The sequence below is a fragment of the Coregonus clupeaformis genome, chromosome 26 (genome assembly GCF_020615455.1).
Source record: "Coregonus clupeaformis isolate EN_2021a chromosome 26, ASM2061545v1, whole genome shotgun sequence".
In the NCBI taxonomy this organism is placed as follows: Eukaryota; Metazoa; Chordata; class Actinopteri; order Salmoniformes; family Salmonidae; genus Coregonus; species Coregonus clupeaformis.
In genome coordinates this window covers 39,069,129-39,085,220 of record NC_059217.1, presented here as the reverse complement: position 1 = coordinate 39,085,220, position 16,092 = coordinate 39,069,129, and the positions used below count along the sequence as shown (strand labels likewise).

Below are 16,092 nucleotides of genomic sequence, written 5' to 3'. Positions count from 1 at the left end.
TGACATGAATGATATTGTAAAACATATTGAATATAACAAGTAGATAGTGAATAATGATATGGATTTGAAAGGAATATTTGTCACATAAACTGAAATTAGGCGAACTATTCTGATTTTAGCAACCAGGAAATGGTGGGGCTATTTTTGCATCTTTAAAGGAATGCTAGTCTCCGGAGTGGCGCAGTGGTCTAAGGCACTGCATCGCAGTGCTAGCTGTGCCACTAGAGATCCTGGTTCGAATCCAGGCTCTGTCGTAGCTGGCCGTGACCAGGAGACCCATGCGGCGGTGCACAATTGGCCCAGCGTCGTCCAGGGTAGTGGAGGGAATGGCCGGCAGGGATGTAGCTCAGTTGGTAGAGCATGGCGTTTGCAACGCCAGGGTTCGATTCCCACGGGGGGCCAGTATGAAAAAAATATATACAAAAAATAATGTATGCACTCACTAACTGTAAGTCGCTCTGGATAAGAGCGTCTGCTAAATGACTAAAATGTAAATGTCTATTAAGTCAAAACTAGCCCACGGGCCATATCCGGCCTGCCGGGCACTTCAATCCGGTCCGCGAGACATTTTTTAAAATGTATTCAATATTATTATATTTAAGTTACGATTGTTGGCGTAAACTCATTCCATGATATACAAACAACCTCCAATAGATGGCGCTGTAGCCTGGCAGCGCGCTCTGTATTTGGGCCTACAGTCCGATTCACAATGCGCTCAGTCACCACTTCATTGCTTGACGACTTTTGACGTGGAAAATTAGTGCTGCGAAAATGAGAAAATCGACTCTCAATGTCGTGTGTTTAAAGAAGAATGGACAGCAAAATACTTTATTACTAATATTGGACATAAGGCTGATATGCCAAGAAAGTGTTGCCGTTTTTAAGGAATATGATCTCAATCATCATTTTTCAAGCAAGCATGCTAAAAGTGTGTTAAAGCTGGAAAATGTTGTCAAAGTGGTTGTAAAACTTGTCAACTTTATACGGGCAAGGGAGCTTAACCATTGTAAGTTCATGCAGCTTCTCAATGACACAGAGGCAGAGCACCAGGACTTGTTGTACCATTCAAATGTGCGCTGGCTAAATCTGGGAAAGGTATGTCGCCGTGTGTAGGAACTGAAAGGGGAGATAGGTATGTTCCTTGATGTGGTTGGTAAAGCTGACGACTTCTCCGACTTGAAAGACACAGACTGGCTGGGCGACTTTGCTTTCGGTGTGGACATATTGGGGCATCTGAACGATCTAAATGTGAAACTGCAGGGAAATTGTGTTTTTGTGCATGAACTGTATTCCAACGTGAAAGCATTCAAGGCCAAACTTATGTTGTTCTCCAGACAAATGAGCAGCCGGTCTCTCGCTCATTTTCCCGAAACTGGCCGCACTGAACGCGCCCACATCGCAGTGCCGCACTGAGACATACAGTAGCACTTTGATCGACCTGCATGCTGAGTTTTCCCGCTGCTTCTCAGACTGAAGATTGAGACTGAGCTGGAGCTTGTATCATGCCCCCTGTCTTTCGACAGTGAGAAAGCACCACCAGACACACAATTGGAGCTCATCGACATCCAATGTGACAGTGCTTTGAAGGAGAAGTACTCTGGATAAGAGCGTCTGCTAAATGATGTAAATGTAAATGTGAAGTACAAAACAGCAACAATAGACCAGTTCTTTGGCTCACTGAATGAAACAAAGTTTCCAAACATAAAAAAGCACGCCCAAAGGATGCTTGTTTTATTCTGGTCCACATATGTGTGTGAACAAACGTTCTCAGTCATGAATTACAACAAATCCGTCACAGGTCGAATTTAACAAATGACCACTTGTCAGCTGTCCTGAGAATCTCTACATCAAAGATGACACCAGACTTTAATGCCCTTGCCAAGAGAGGTGACCAGACCCATTGTTCACATTAAGAATCGAATAACCGTGACTGTGGTAGGCAAGGATTATGCTTTTTCAAGGTGATGGTTATGCAGTGAGAATTATCCAGCAATGCACTTGGATACAGGTAATAACTAATCAGTCAGATTTGGGCTGAGGTGATTGGATAACTGTAGATATGGCTCACAATGGAGATGAGAATTGTTCCTTAATATGCTTTCAAAAACAAACCATTCCAAATAAAACGGATGCTCTTACCATATGTTTCGCTCAAATTTACACATCTGCTGCTACATTTTGCAAATATATAATATATATTTTTAAAGGTTTGTGACTGTATGTTTGATTTGTACTTTACAAGGTTAGAGATGCAGGATCTTTGTGTGTGTTTGACTGTGTCTGTGATGTTATAAATTATATCAATTTTGTGAAAACTTTGTTCAACAAGGGTAGAGATGGTACAAGGGTAGAGATGGTACAAGGGTAGAATTGTGCTGCAAGCATATGTACACCTACAATACACTAGTAGTTGTGTGTCAATGTGAAAATGAATAAAGGCCCTTCGCTTGGTTTTAAAAACTCCATGTGGCCCTTGAGCCAAAAGATTTGCCCACCCCTGCTCTAGTTTGTAATATTTTCCAAATATGTCTTGGAATTAGCCCGAAGGATCTAAAGCTGGTGTAGCCCTTGGCTAATATGACGAGATAAGGTAGGGTGTCACCCACTCTGCCCATAATGGGTGACAACACACTTTGGTGATGAAATTTCACTTCCTTATGTTATAAAATACATTTTACCAAGGCAAATATGATTATTCATGTTCTAAATCATTCAGTCTTTCTCTAACATTATATCCAAGAATCCTCCCAAGTGGTGCAGCGGTCTAAGGCACTGCACTGCTTGAGGCGTCACTACAGATCCGGGTTCGATCCCGGGCTGTGTCGCAGCCGGTCATGACCGGGAGACCCATGAGGCGACGCACAATTGGTCCAGCGTCGTCCGGGTTAGGAAAGAGTTTGGCCGGCTGGGATGTCCTTGTCCCATCGCGCTCTAGCGACTCCTGTGGCGGGCCGGGCGCATTCACAGTTGTACAGTGTTTCCTCCTACACATTTGTGCTGCTGGCTTCTGGGTTAAGCGAGCAGTGTGTCAAGAAGCAGCTTGGCGGGGTCGTGTTTCGGAGGACTCATGGCTCTCGACCTTCGCCTCTCCCGAGTCCATACGGAAATTGCAGCGATGGGACAAGACTGTAACCACCAATTGAATATCACGAAATTGGGGAGAAATAAAGTATAAAAGAAACGTTTTTTAAATGATATCCAAGAAGTCGGATATACAGTGAGGGAAAAAAGTATTTGATCCCCTGCTGATTTTGTACGTTTGCCCACTGACAAAGAAATGATCAGTCTATAATTTTAATGGTAGGTTTATTTGAACAGTGAGAGACAGAATAACAACAAAAAAATCCAGAAAAACGCATGTCAAAAATGTTAGAAATTGATTTGCATTTTAATGAGGGAAATAAGTATTTGACCCCCTCTCAATCAGAAAGATTTCTGGCTCCCAGGTGTCTTTTATACAGGTAACGAGCTGACATTAGGAGCGCACTCTTAAAGGGAGTGCTCCTAATCTCAGCTTGTTACCTGTATAAAAGACACCTGTCCACAGAAGCAATCAATCAATCAGATTCCAAACTCTCCACTATGGCCAAGACCAAAGAGCTCTCCAAGGATGTCAGGGACAAGATTGTAGAACCTACACAAGGCTGGAATGGGCTACAAGACCATCGCCAAGCAGCTTGGTGAAAAGGTGACAACAGTTGGTGCGATTATTCGCAAATGGAAGAAACACAAAATAACTGTCAATCTCCCTCGGCCTGGGGCTCCATGCAAGATCTCACCTCGTGGAGTTGCAATGATCATGAGAACGGTGAGGAATCAGCCCAGAACTACACGGGAGGATCTTGTCAATGATCTCAAGGCAGCTGGGACCATAGTCACCAAGAAAACAATTGGTAACACACTACGCCGTGAAGGACTGAAATCCTGCAGCGCCCGCAAGGTCCCCCTGCTCAAGAAAGCACATATACAGTGCTATGAAAAAGTATTTGCCCCCTTTCTAATTTTCTCTACTTTTGCATATTTGTGATACTGAATGTTATCAGATCTTCACCCAAAACCTAGTATTAGATAAAGGGAACATAAGTGAACAAATAACACAACAATTACATATTTATTTCATAAACAAAGTTATGCAACACCAAATTCCCCTGTGTGAAAAAGTAATTGCCCCCTTACACTCAATAACTGGTTGTGCCACCTTTAGCTGCAATGACTCCAACCAAATGCTTCCTGTAGTTGTTGATCAGTCTCTCACGTCGCTGTGGAGGAATTTTGGCCCACTCTTCCATGCAGAACTGCTTTAACTCAGTGACGTGTGGGTTTTCAAGCATGAACTGCTCGTTTCAAGTCCTGCCACAACATCTCAATTGGGATTCGGTCTGGACTTTGACTAGGCCATTCCAAAACTTCCAATTTGTTGCTTTTTAGCAATTTTCATGTGGACTTGATTGTGTGTTTTTGATCATTGTCTTGCTGCATTACCCAGCTGCGCTTCAGCTTCAGCTCACAGACGGATGGTCTGACATTCTCCTGTAGAATTCTCTGATACAGAGCAGAATTCATGGTTCCTTCTATTAAGGCAAGTCGTCCAGGTCCTGAGGCAGCAAAGCATCCCCAAACCATCACACCACCACCATGCTTGACCTTTGGTATGATGTTCTTACTTTGGAATGCAGTGTTTGGTTTTCGCCAGGCATAATGGGACCCATCTCGTCCAAGAAGTTGACTCAAGTTTGCCAAAAAGCACCTGGATGATCATCAAGACTCTTGGAAGAACGTTCTATGGACAGATGATTCAAAAGTATAACTTTTTGGACGACATGGTTCCAGTAATGCCTGGTGAAAACCAAACTCTGCATTCCACATTAAGAACATCATACCAAAGGTCAAGCATGGTGGTGGTGTGATGGTTTGGGGATGTGAGCAAACCTGGTGGCCAACTACAAGAAACGTCTGACTTCTGTGAGTGCCAACAAGGGTTTTGCCACCAAGTACTAAGTCATGTTTTGCAGAGGGGTCAAATACTTATTTCCCTCATTAAAATGCAAATCAATTCAAAACATTTTTGACATGCGTTTTTCTGGATTTCTTTGTTGTTATTCTGTCTCTCACTGTTCAAATAAACCTACCATTAAAATGATAGACTGATCATTTCTTTGTCAGTGGGCAAACGTACAAAATCAGCAGGGGATCAAATATTTTTTTCCCTCACTGTAAGCACCGAGCTCTGTTGACATAGCGGTGCAGGTTTCTCGTAACAACTTGAGGATTTTACATTGTGGTCCTCGTCTTCAAAGATGTTTCCGCGGGTCGCAAAAAGCTAAATTAGCATGAATTAAATGTAAAAGGCTTTGAAAATAAAAAGTTTGGCATATGCTCAGTGCTCCGTAAACATTTCACAGACACGCTTGTTCTTGTGAGAAATCTTCGAAAAAGAACAGGAATTTCGAATTAATAGGAAAAGCTATTACTAAAATATGAAAATACTACATGTCATGTCTCAAAATCGATATCCATCTTACCTCTATATTGTTTTATGTCCTGCGGATTCGAGAAAGATGACAAGTTCAACAGGAAAGTGAGCCTGTCAGGTAGCCAGTAGCCTTAATTCTTGCACAGAATCCAGCCTAGCTGACGCGATGCAATTTTCCTATAATATATATTTCTTTACCACTTTCTTTCTCTGTCCTCCATTGATTTAGTCACCTTAGCCTACAAGGGTAGAAACTCCAATAACTTTTGAATGGAGTATGATAGAGACATAAGGTTTGGACCATTGGTTTTATCTACACAACTAACATTATTTTCCAGATTAGTCAAAATAGTTTTTAATTGGACACCCTAGATAAGGTTTACCACCACTTCACGGCGTGGGTCTGATTTTGCAGGGTTGGCGGTGTTACTGCGGGAACCTTCTGTGCCCTGTCTACTCTGGTGCGCCAACTAGAGGCAGAGAGCTCTGTGGACGTGTACCAGGTGGCCAAGATGTTCAACCTCATGAGGCCCAGAACCTTCACTGATGTTGTAAGTCAATCTGAAGCACCGACTGTACCTGAGTGATGCACAGCGGCCATTTTGTGTCTAAGCATTCTCCCTTCAACAGCACAGTTTCTCTATTCCATTTCTCATTCAGGAGCAGTATCAGTTCCTGTACAAAGCCATGCTGAGTCTGGTGGGCACACAGGAGGACGAGAGGATGCTCCAGTCCTCAGACAACAACGGAACGGTCCCAGGTGGCACCGCCAGCACGGCAGAGAGCCTTGAGTCCCTGGTGTAACCATTTACATTATAGTAATTTAGCTTACAGGAACAATTAGGGTTAAGTGCCTTGCTTAAGGGCACATCGACAGATTTTGTTACCTAGTCGAACCAGAGACCTTTCAGTTACTGGCCCAACGCTCTTAACCGCTAGGCTACCTGCCGCGCTATGGCAACAGGGCCCCTAACTTGTCAGTATGGATTCTTGCCTGACTCACAATTTTCTGTTTTCTGTTTTTAAAAACAGCAGCTGTTACGGAGTCTAGTTGATAGGTAATCGACTAGTTGGACTGTTCCCCAGACTCCACTTGTAGGGATTTGTACAAGGCTTAACAAGGCTATTGAACTGAACATTGGTGTCTGTCTTTATTCCTTAATCCAATTTATCATACAGAAACATGGTATCAGAAGTGGCTCGGAAAACACACGTTTGTTATTTTTGTAGCTAAGTACAGTATAGGCGCAGTTACGTTCCATATGCGAACACAAGCCGTTTCCTACTCACAACACTGATCAACTCGTGTTAGCTGGCTAGCTAGCATCACTACCTACCTCCATGACTGAAGACAAAGAAATCTCCTATTCCATTGCTATGGCAGCGAACATTCCGCCACCAAATCACATGGTTCTCACAGGGGACTGGAATACTAATTGGGACAACTTCAGGGATGAATTCGAGGACTATGCGCTGGCGACCGGTCTACATGAGAAACCCAACGAGGTACAAGCGGCAACTCTGAGGAGTTTAATGGGCAGCGAATGCAGGCATATCTACCGGCACAATCTCACCCTCACGGCACGACAACAGTGTGATGCAAAGGCTATATTGGATGCATTGGGGAATTACTTCAAACCCGCCAGAAACGTAATTTACGAGCGGTTCGTTTTCGGAAGCTGCAAACAGGAAGAGGGTGAGTCAGTACACAACTTTGTAACCCGTTTGAGAGAGAAATCCGCCACTTGTGAATACGGGGGATTGAAAGATGAACTGATTCGTGACAAAATAGTACTGGGAATTGCAAATGAGAATACGCGCCGGCGTCTACTGAGAGAGAGAGGCTTAACATTAGTAACTGCCATCGAAATGTGCCGCACTGCTGAAGTCACTGACATGAGAATGAGAGCAATGGAAACGGAAACCCCACGCTCCGACGTTGATACTGTTCACGCTGTTGCTAGGCAGACATTCAGACAAAACCAATCGAGGCAGAGTAATTCACCACGAACGGTGAACACAGAGAGCCCTGTAGCATGTAAATACTGTGGGAATACACACACACGTGGCAAAGAGCACTGCCCGGCCTATGGAAAACCATGCAGAGCTTGTGGAACTAATAATCACTTTGCAAAAGTGTGTCTCAAAAAGCAAAAGAAGGGTGAGTGAGGGCAAGATTCACTGTGTTGATGATGTTACTCAATGTTCAGAGCTGAACAGTGAAAGTGACATTTACATGCATGAATCCATTGGGGCTGTACACTCAAGAGGGAAGAAATGGTTTGTGACACTACGATTACACAACAAGCAACAACAATGTCAACTGGATTCGGGTGCTACATGCAACGTAATGAGCTACAAAGACAAAATCAATCTGGCACCTGACACACATCTATTTCCCAGCGATACTAGACTAAAGCTGTACTCAGGAGAACTAATGAGCTCTATGGGCACCTTTGAGACCGAATGTGTTATTCGGGGACGCAAACACAAGCTGGAGTTCGAGATTGTGAAAACCAGTCAAAATCCTCTCCTCTCAGGCTCTACATGCGAACGCCTGGGACTGATGCAGTTCACTGTACCAAATGACCTGCACATTGTGGATCATGTCCAGCATGGACCCCTGTCCAAAGAACAACTACTCAGCAGATATGACGATGTATTCAACATGCCCGTTGAATCAGTGCCTGGGGAGGTACACTTTGAAGTGGATGAGAGCATTACTCCAGTCCAGTGTGCTCCTCGCAATGTGCCCATTGCAATGAAAGTGGCTGTGAAGGCCCAGCTGGACAAGTACGAGGCCGATGGCCACATGACATCTGTGACTGAACCAACTGACTGGATCAGCAATATGGTCATAGTGAAAAAACCAGAGAAGCTGAGGGTCTGCATCGACCCAAAGCATCTGAACCAAGCACTGAAACGATCCCACTACATCATGCCGACACTAGAGGATGTCCTCTATAAGCTTCCCAAGGCCAGGATTTTCACCTTGGTGGATGCCCGAGATGCATTCCTTCAATGCAAGCTGGACGAAGAAAGCAGCTTCATGACTACCTTCTGGACCCCCTGGGGTCGGAAACGCTGGCTCAAGCTCCCGTTTGGTGTCTCAGTGGCGCCTGAGGTATACCAACGCAAGCAGCACGAGTTACTGGCTGGGCTCAAGGGCATTGAACCCATCGCCGATGATATCCTGATCGTAGGCTGTGGTGAAACAGACGAAGAAGCAGAACGCGACCACGATGTGAAGCTCCTGGCACTGATGGAGCGCTGCCGATCAGTTAAGCTTCGTCTTGGCCTGAAGAAGCTGCAGTTCAAGGTGAAAGACGTCCACTTCCATGGCCACATTCTCTCGGCAAAAGGCCTGAAGCCGGACCCAGACAAGGTCCAAGCGATCCTCGACATGCCAAACCCGTCTGATGCAAAAGGAGTACAGCGTCTCATCGGCTTTGCAAACTATCTTGCAAAGTTCATGCCACACCTATCAGCAGTCTGTGAGCCTCTGCGCCGGTTGCTGGACAAAGACACACCATGGCACTGGCTACCCAAGCACGAGGCCGCAGTGCAGGAGATGAAATCTCTGGCTTCATCCATGCCAGTGTTGCGCTACTACGACGTCACGAAGCCTGTCACAATCCAGAGCGACTCTAGCCAAAGGGGACTTGGATGCTGCCTTATGCAGGAAGGCCAGCCCGTTGCGTTTGCCTCGAGAGCGCTCACCCCCACCGAACAAAACTATGCACAAATTGAGAAAGAGTGCCTCAGCATCGTCTTCTCCTGCCAGCGATTCCATCACTACTTATATGGTCGAGAGCTGGTCACCGCTGAAACTGACCACAAACCACTCATTGCCATATTCAGTAAACCTCTCCTCAACGCGCCCAAGAGGCTTCAAAGTATGCTCCTGACTCTGCAAAACTACAGCCTGAAGGTCATTTACAAGCCAGGACCTGAGATGTACATCAGCGACACACTGAGCAGGGCAACAGCACAATGTACAGGTAGAGGCACTGCCTATCAGCGGCAGGCCATCTGCTCGCTACAGCAGGAACAACAAGATGTTCAACAGATCAATCAGGCAGACTACTTAAACGTGACAGATCACCGCCTAGCCCAGATCAGGCAACATACTGACAAGGACGAACACCTACAGTCACTGAAGTCCATGGCTCTAGCAGGTTGGCCATATCTGAAAGAGGAGACACCTTTCACAGTGAGAGAATACTGGACCTTTCGAGATGAGATCAGTGTGCAAAATGGCGTCTTGTTCAGAGGTCAGAAGGTCATTATTCCCAAATCACTACGTCCAGAGATGCTTACCCGCATACACTCCAGTCACGTCGGAGGTGACGCATGCTACCGTCAGGCTCGTGAAACATTATACTGGCCAAACATGCAAGCAGAAATTAAAGACTTTGTCAGCAACTGTACCACATGCAACGAGTACGCTCATGAACAGCAAAAGGAAACCATGATGTCACACGAACTGCCCACAAGGGCCTGGCAAATCATCAGCATGGACTTATTCAGCCACAGACAAAAGGACTATCTTCTCCTCGTTGATCATTACTCTGACTTTTGGGAAATTGAACTGCTCCCTGACTTGTCCGCAGAGACGGTCATAAAGCGCTGCAAGGCGCAGTTTGCAAGGCAAGGTCAGCCTGACAAGGTAATCACGGACAATGGCCCACAATTCACTGCACAGTTCAAGCGTTTCGCCTCAGAATGGGAGTTTGACCACGTGACCTCCTCTCCAAGACACCCAAAAGCAAATGGCAAGGCAGAATCAGCTGTCAAGATTGCAAAAAACCTGTTAAGCAGGGCCTTGCGCGACAGCAACGACCCATGGAAAGCGATCTTACAGTGGAGGAACACACCCACCGAAAACATGGACAGCAGCCCAGCACAACGCCTTCTGTCCAGACGTCTGAAGACTACTATCCCCGTAGCTAACAAGCTACTTGAGCCCTGCGTCATGGTTGGCGTCATGGACAAACTGCGTCACAGAAAGCAGCTCGCTAAGTGCTTCTACGACCGGACTGCTCGAGACCTACCAGAGCTGGAGGTGGGTGAAACTATAAGGATGAAACCGCTGCCGGGAGACCACACAGGACTTTGGAGGCTGGGCACATGCCTACAGAGAGTTGCACCACGTTCTTACCTGGTGGATGTTGGTGGCTCCCTCTATCGTCGCAATCGGGTGGATCTGCGCGTAGCAGAGCAGACAAACCAGAACATGCCATACACTCACTTAGATGAGCTGGATCACAGTCCAGGCCTAAGGGTAAGGGGGTGCAGAATTGAGACATGAGCCAACTGAAGGTGAAGCTTCTACCCCACCAAACTCTCCAGCTCGTGGCCCTAATCCTACCCCTGTCAGAGCCAATACTTACTCACGGGTGGGTTGGCTGTGCAAGCCACCGGACAGGCTTACTCTGTAAGCAAGAGACTTAACTTGTTGTCTGTTAATTTAAAAAAAAAAAAAAATTAAAAAAGGAAGATGACAGCTGAAGTAAAAAGAAAATGTCATGCTTTTCAATTGTTATGACTTGACTGTTAAGAACGCAATGTTATGCCGTTATGTTTGCACTTTCTATTGAAAAGGATGATGTTACGGAGTCTAGTTGATAGGTAATCGACTAGTTGGACTGTTCCCCAGACTCCACTTGTAGGGATTTGTACAAGGCTTAACAAGGCTATTGAACTGAACATTGGTGTCTGTCTTTATTCCTTAATCCAATTTATCATACAGAAACAGCAGCTTTGCCCGTTTACCCTCTCTTCTGTTGTCCGTCTTTGAATGGCAGTTTCCAGACCGCTGGACATGATACCCCACGACCATGTAATGTGTGCCTTTGTATATTCATCTTGTAGCCTGCTTGTAACGGCTTTCATACAATTGTAGTCAAATTCTTCGATGTTTTGTTGATACTGCTGTCTTGAGATATTTGCTAAACTAACTGTTTCCCTAAACTTTTGTATTTATTGTCAGTAAGCAACAAAAAAAAAAGGAAAATTGAACTTTCTACGTTAAACATTTTGTTAGCCTATTTTTTGTTGAGTCAATGCATTGAGCAACTCATTCTTCCGTCTAGACAATGTTTATGCTATTTTGTTTGTAGCAACAGTGAGCTTTTGAAGTTGAAAATGCATAATGGTATGGAATAATACATCTAATATGTAAATAATATTATAGCAACCAAGTCAATGGACCAAATTTCTATTTATACTTTTAGATTTTTATATTTTACTACAATTTTCTTTGTGTGGCTGCATTCTAATAATAACTTAGTCAAAGCATTTTTTTATGTTTTAATATTACAGTGTTCTGTATTTTGTAACGGACTAAATATGAAGCATGGGGTACTGCCACTTTTTAGCTGTACATTAAACAATGCTGGATGATTAGACATAGGATTAAACAAGTGAAAGAAAACCAAGGAATGGGTTTTTGGAGTGGTCTGTCCATTTTTTGAACTACAATGAAGATATTGTAGAAGAAAAAAGGGAAGCGCTGCTAGAGTACACAATAGTAGGTATTTGTAGATAGAAGGTGCTCTTTGGTAAAAAGGGTAAATTGGTCAACAAAAAGAAAGGAGGACCAAGGCACTCTTCATATAATTAAAATGCCTTTATTTGTATGGCATGTCCAATGGAACAAATCTTTTTTAAAAATTTTTTACTCCGACGCGTTTTGGCTGCATGGCCTTCGTCAGGGATCGATCTACGGTGCCTTCGGAAATTATTCACACCCCTTGACTTTTTCCACATTTTGTTGTGTTACAGCCTGAATTTAAAATGGATTACATTTAGATTTTTTCCTCACTAGCCTACACACAATACCCCATAATACCAAAGTGGAATAATTTTGTTATTTGTTTTGCTTGTGTTTCAGATAATTTTGTGCCCAATAGAAATTAATGGTAAATAATGTAGTGTCATTTTGAAAGAAATACATATTCGTCTCCGTTTCAGCACCAACTGGTAGATTTAAAAATGCTCTGATCTTGTAAATTATTTAGGCACATTTTGGGGTTAGGAAAGTATGTATGAATCATAAAAACACTGGTTTGGAGAGCCTTTACGCATAAAATATATTGATGAATCAAAAACACAAATGGTTTGATTCATCCATATTCAAGTTCAATCTATGAAATATTGGAAGGTGGAAAAAAAGTGTACAATAGAGGTTGAACTAAAATGACAGTTAGGTAATATATGTGGGTATTACTGATGGTGGCTCCCAATAGTGGCTAATATTTAACATGATACAAATTGTAAAATAAAACTGAGAAAAGCCTTGGTATATAATTAAAACATTCTAAAGCGCATACATCAACTCAGCAGGTTTGGCCCTACAGAAGCCTATAGCTTGAATGTTCAAATTTCATCCACGCAGATTATGAAGGCACACAATTCGAATTCTGAATATAGCCTGCTTCACTGTGGAAAAGGGGCCGCAATACATGTCATGTTGATATGATTTTCACATTCGTCTCCAGGGATCATAAGGGAAAATCATCTAAAACAATTGCTATGTGTATTTCCAATCCCCTTCTCCAAACTGATTACTGATTTACCTAGCTCTTACAAATTGCTCTTATCAATTTATAAATTACACTGCATGGAGAATGCCATTATTTCTAATCAGAAAAAATAAAGTAGATTATTTTTCCACGTGGAAACGGCAGGTTCGCTCAACCTTATTCATGGTTTCCTCATGCGTAAAGGTGGTGGAATTATGAGGGAATTAAGGGCTCTATTCATTGATTTGCTTTAGCTGACATCAGCATAGCAGTTGTTTTGGTGGAACTGTGTTAGAGCTGTCAAATCCACAAGTGGCTCCCTGCATTATACCTAAAGCGGACATTGCCATTGGCTGCACGGAGTCGCTTTAACAGAAATCCCCATGCATCCTTGTTTACACATTCGAACACTGGATTGTGAGATGTAATCTACATCTCAATTAGGATGATTAGAAACCCTCTTTATTTTGTTTAATGATTTTTCCATTTGAGCATAATTATTTCTACACTTTCTCATTCTGAACTTCTAACACAAGTGGGGCTGATGTGGCTTCGAGACAATGATCGCAAGAGCAGCTGCTCACCGATTTGGGCTCCAATGCAGTTCCACCTCTGCTATCGCCGGTTAACGCTTGAATCTAGGCCTTAGTCAAGGTCAGAATACAGCATATCTGTAGACACACCTCCACCCAACCTAGTCTCATAGGATTTCGTATTATTCTGTACCTAAATACGAGACACTCCATTTAGTATGATATGTTACGTTTCGTATGGTATGTATTAATTTGTGGATGTCCATCACCCATTTCGTATGATATGTTACGAATTACAATTCGTATTATCTATTATGAATTTGCAAAACGTACAATATGTTACATTTAGCTAGCTTGCTAACGTTAGCGAGGCTAGCAGTTAGGGTTAAGGTTACAGCTAAGTTTAGGAGTTAGGTTAAAGGGTTAAGGTTAGGGGAAGGGTTAGCTAAAAGGGTTGAGGTTAGGGGAAGGGTTAGCTAAAAGGGTTAGGGGAAGCATTAGCTACCATGCTAAGTAGTTGAAAAGTAGCTAAAATGTAGTAAGTAGTTGAAAAGTTGCTAATTAGCTAAAATGCTAATGATGAGATTCAAACTCGCAACCTTTAGGTTGCTAGACGTTTGCGTAATATATGTCCACCCAGACCAACCAGCCTACTTTCGTTTATGCCTTAAGTAACCATCTGTCTTATGTAACCATACCAAACTTAACATATCATACTAATTTTAGCATCCCGGATTTATGTTTACTATGTTACGTCTAGTCTATGAGACCAGGCTGCACCGCTACACCTTAATCTCTTTGATCTCCACCCCAAATGAAAAGAGGGTGAATAGCATCCTATTCTCGTGCCTAAATTCAAGGTCAGAATACGGGTAGAGAGAAACGTGCATATAGAGAATTACGTTCTATTTACGCGCGCTTAACGCAGGTCGGAAGTTATTATTGCCTCTTAACACAGTCCATCTGACACCATCACATCAGATTAATAAACAGTTGTTTGAAATAACACAATGTCATAGTAAGGCAGCTAGGCTAAGCCTTAACAATCAACCCAAGGTATGATCTGTCCTCAACAATAATGGAAATAAGTAATCTCCCAAGAAAAAAATACACTACAATATAGAAAGAAGTATAGTAATGAGAAAATATGAAATGTATTGGACTCGTTGAGTGAAGGCAGCTGTCCTTGACACTATTCATAAGAAGAAAAAAAGATATACTAACTAAAATGTAAACTGGCGTTTCAACCATAGTTCTTATTGTTCATGGAGTTTTTGACAGTATTAACCATCTGCGTAATTGTTGTGCAAGTCATAAAATAAAGTGTTTTTAAAAAAATACAATAACCGTCACATGGTGTTCATTGTCTAACCCTCTCTTGAAACCCTCCCCCTTCACCAAAATATGATCAGGAGGCTTTGTGTTGGGTCTGTATTACTTTGTTGGTTACAGCAAGCAGAGATGACCACGACGTCTAGTTCAACTTTGTTGTTCCGCCATTTGCTATGATAGAATGACCTTTCGGCAGGCCCCTGATGAACCGTTTAGAAACAATATGTGCTGGAAGAAGACAAAAGGGTGGCTTGAAGAAACTGATCCATTTTAGACACTGGATTATGGATTCCCGGAGACAGCGATGCGACTCTATGGAGTTATGGAATAATCCCTGTGGAGAATTGGTTATTCCAATTGATTTTCATGTTCTAATCCCGTCTAAGACTCCAAAAGAAATGCGCCTTTTCAGGGGAAAATAGGTCAAGTGTCCAGACACCGTCTTGACCAGCAGCTGTATCCATACCTTAATTTGCATTTTTGACTTTTAATAATTACATGCCCAATTATCCCTGGTTTGGTGGCCTAGTTTGCATGGGCGGTCCTACATTGAATGGAAGGAAAAGCTGATTGTTTATTCAGAGGCTATAATGAGTTGACTCAGTAAGATCCATTGAAACACAATGGATGCATATTTATCAATATCAAAAGGCACACCTTATTGGTAATTGGTGCCTCATGTCAAGTCAAATAAATCTCTTTAGAAACCAGACCTAACAATTTTATGTTAAGGAAAGCAATTTAGATAGATTACCAACATTATCTTAATGAAAATACGATTTACATTTTCTTAACAGTATTTTGTGTTCTTTAAACATTTTCCCACAACCATGTAAAGTGTTAGCAAATTATTTAATAAGTAAATGACGATTGAGTCCTTAAACTTTGAAATGAAAGGATGTTAAAAGCTGCTCCACAATAATAGACATGAGCTGAAAATGAACCCGATTCAAGATTAAAATAGTTTTTAGATAAATGTTGAATGTAGTCACAACCTTCCATGTTCTGTAGGTACTTGAGAATGAATGACACCATTAAATCAATTTAATCACAAAGCCACAGAAGACTTCCACACGGATCACTTCCCTTTTATTTTTCTATGAAATACAAAAAAGGTGGGTAAACTGCAAAGGGTTTTCAATTTTACAGGAAAACCACAATATACTCTGCCGTATTATAATCTCTGAGCAGTGGTTAAAATAAAAATATACACTCAGTGGCCAGTTTT

General features: G+C 42.7%; 1 protein-coding gene across 3 annotated transcripts in view; it reads left to right on the top strand.

Moving 5' to 3' along the window:
- The window catches only part of LOC121540552 (receptor-type tyrosine-protein phosphatase zeta-like), a 121,761-nt gene extending 115,251 nt beyond the window's left edge, over positions 1–6,510 (top strand). For all 3 annotated transcript variants that reach the window (XM_041849518.2, XM_041849516.2, XM_041849515.2), the window contains 2 exons: positions 5,889–6,024; positions 6,134–6,510. In XM_041849518.2, coding sequence (XP_041705452.2) covers positions 5,889–6,024; positions 6,134–6,277 — 280 coding nt within the window. In that variant the 3' untranslated portion in view covers positions 6,278–6,510. The remainder of the gene's footprint in view (positions 1–5,888; positions 6,025–6,133) is intronic.
- The last annotated feature ends 9,582 nt before the right edge of the window (positions 6,511–16,092 follow it).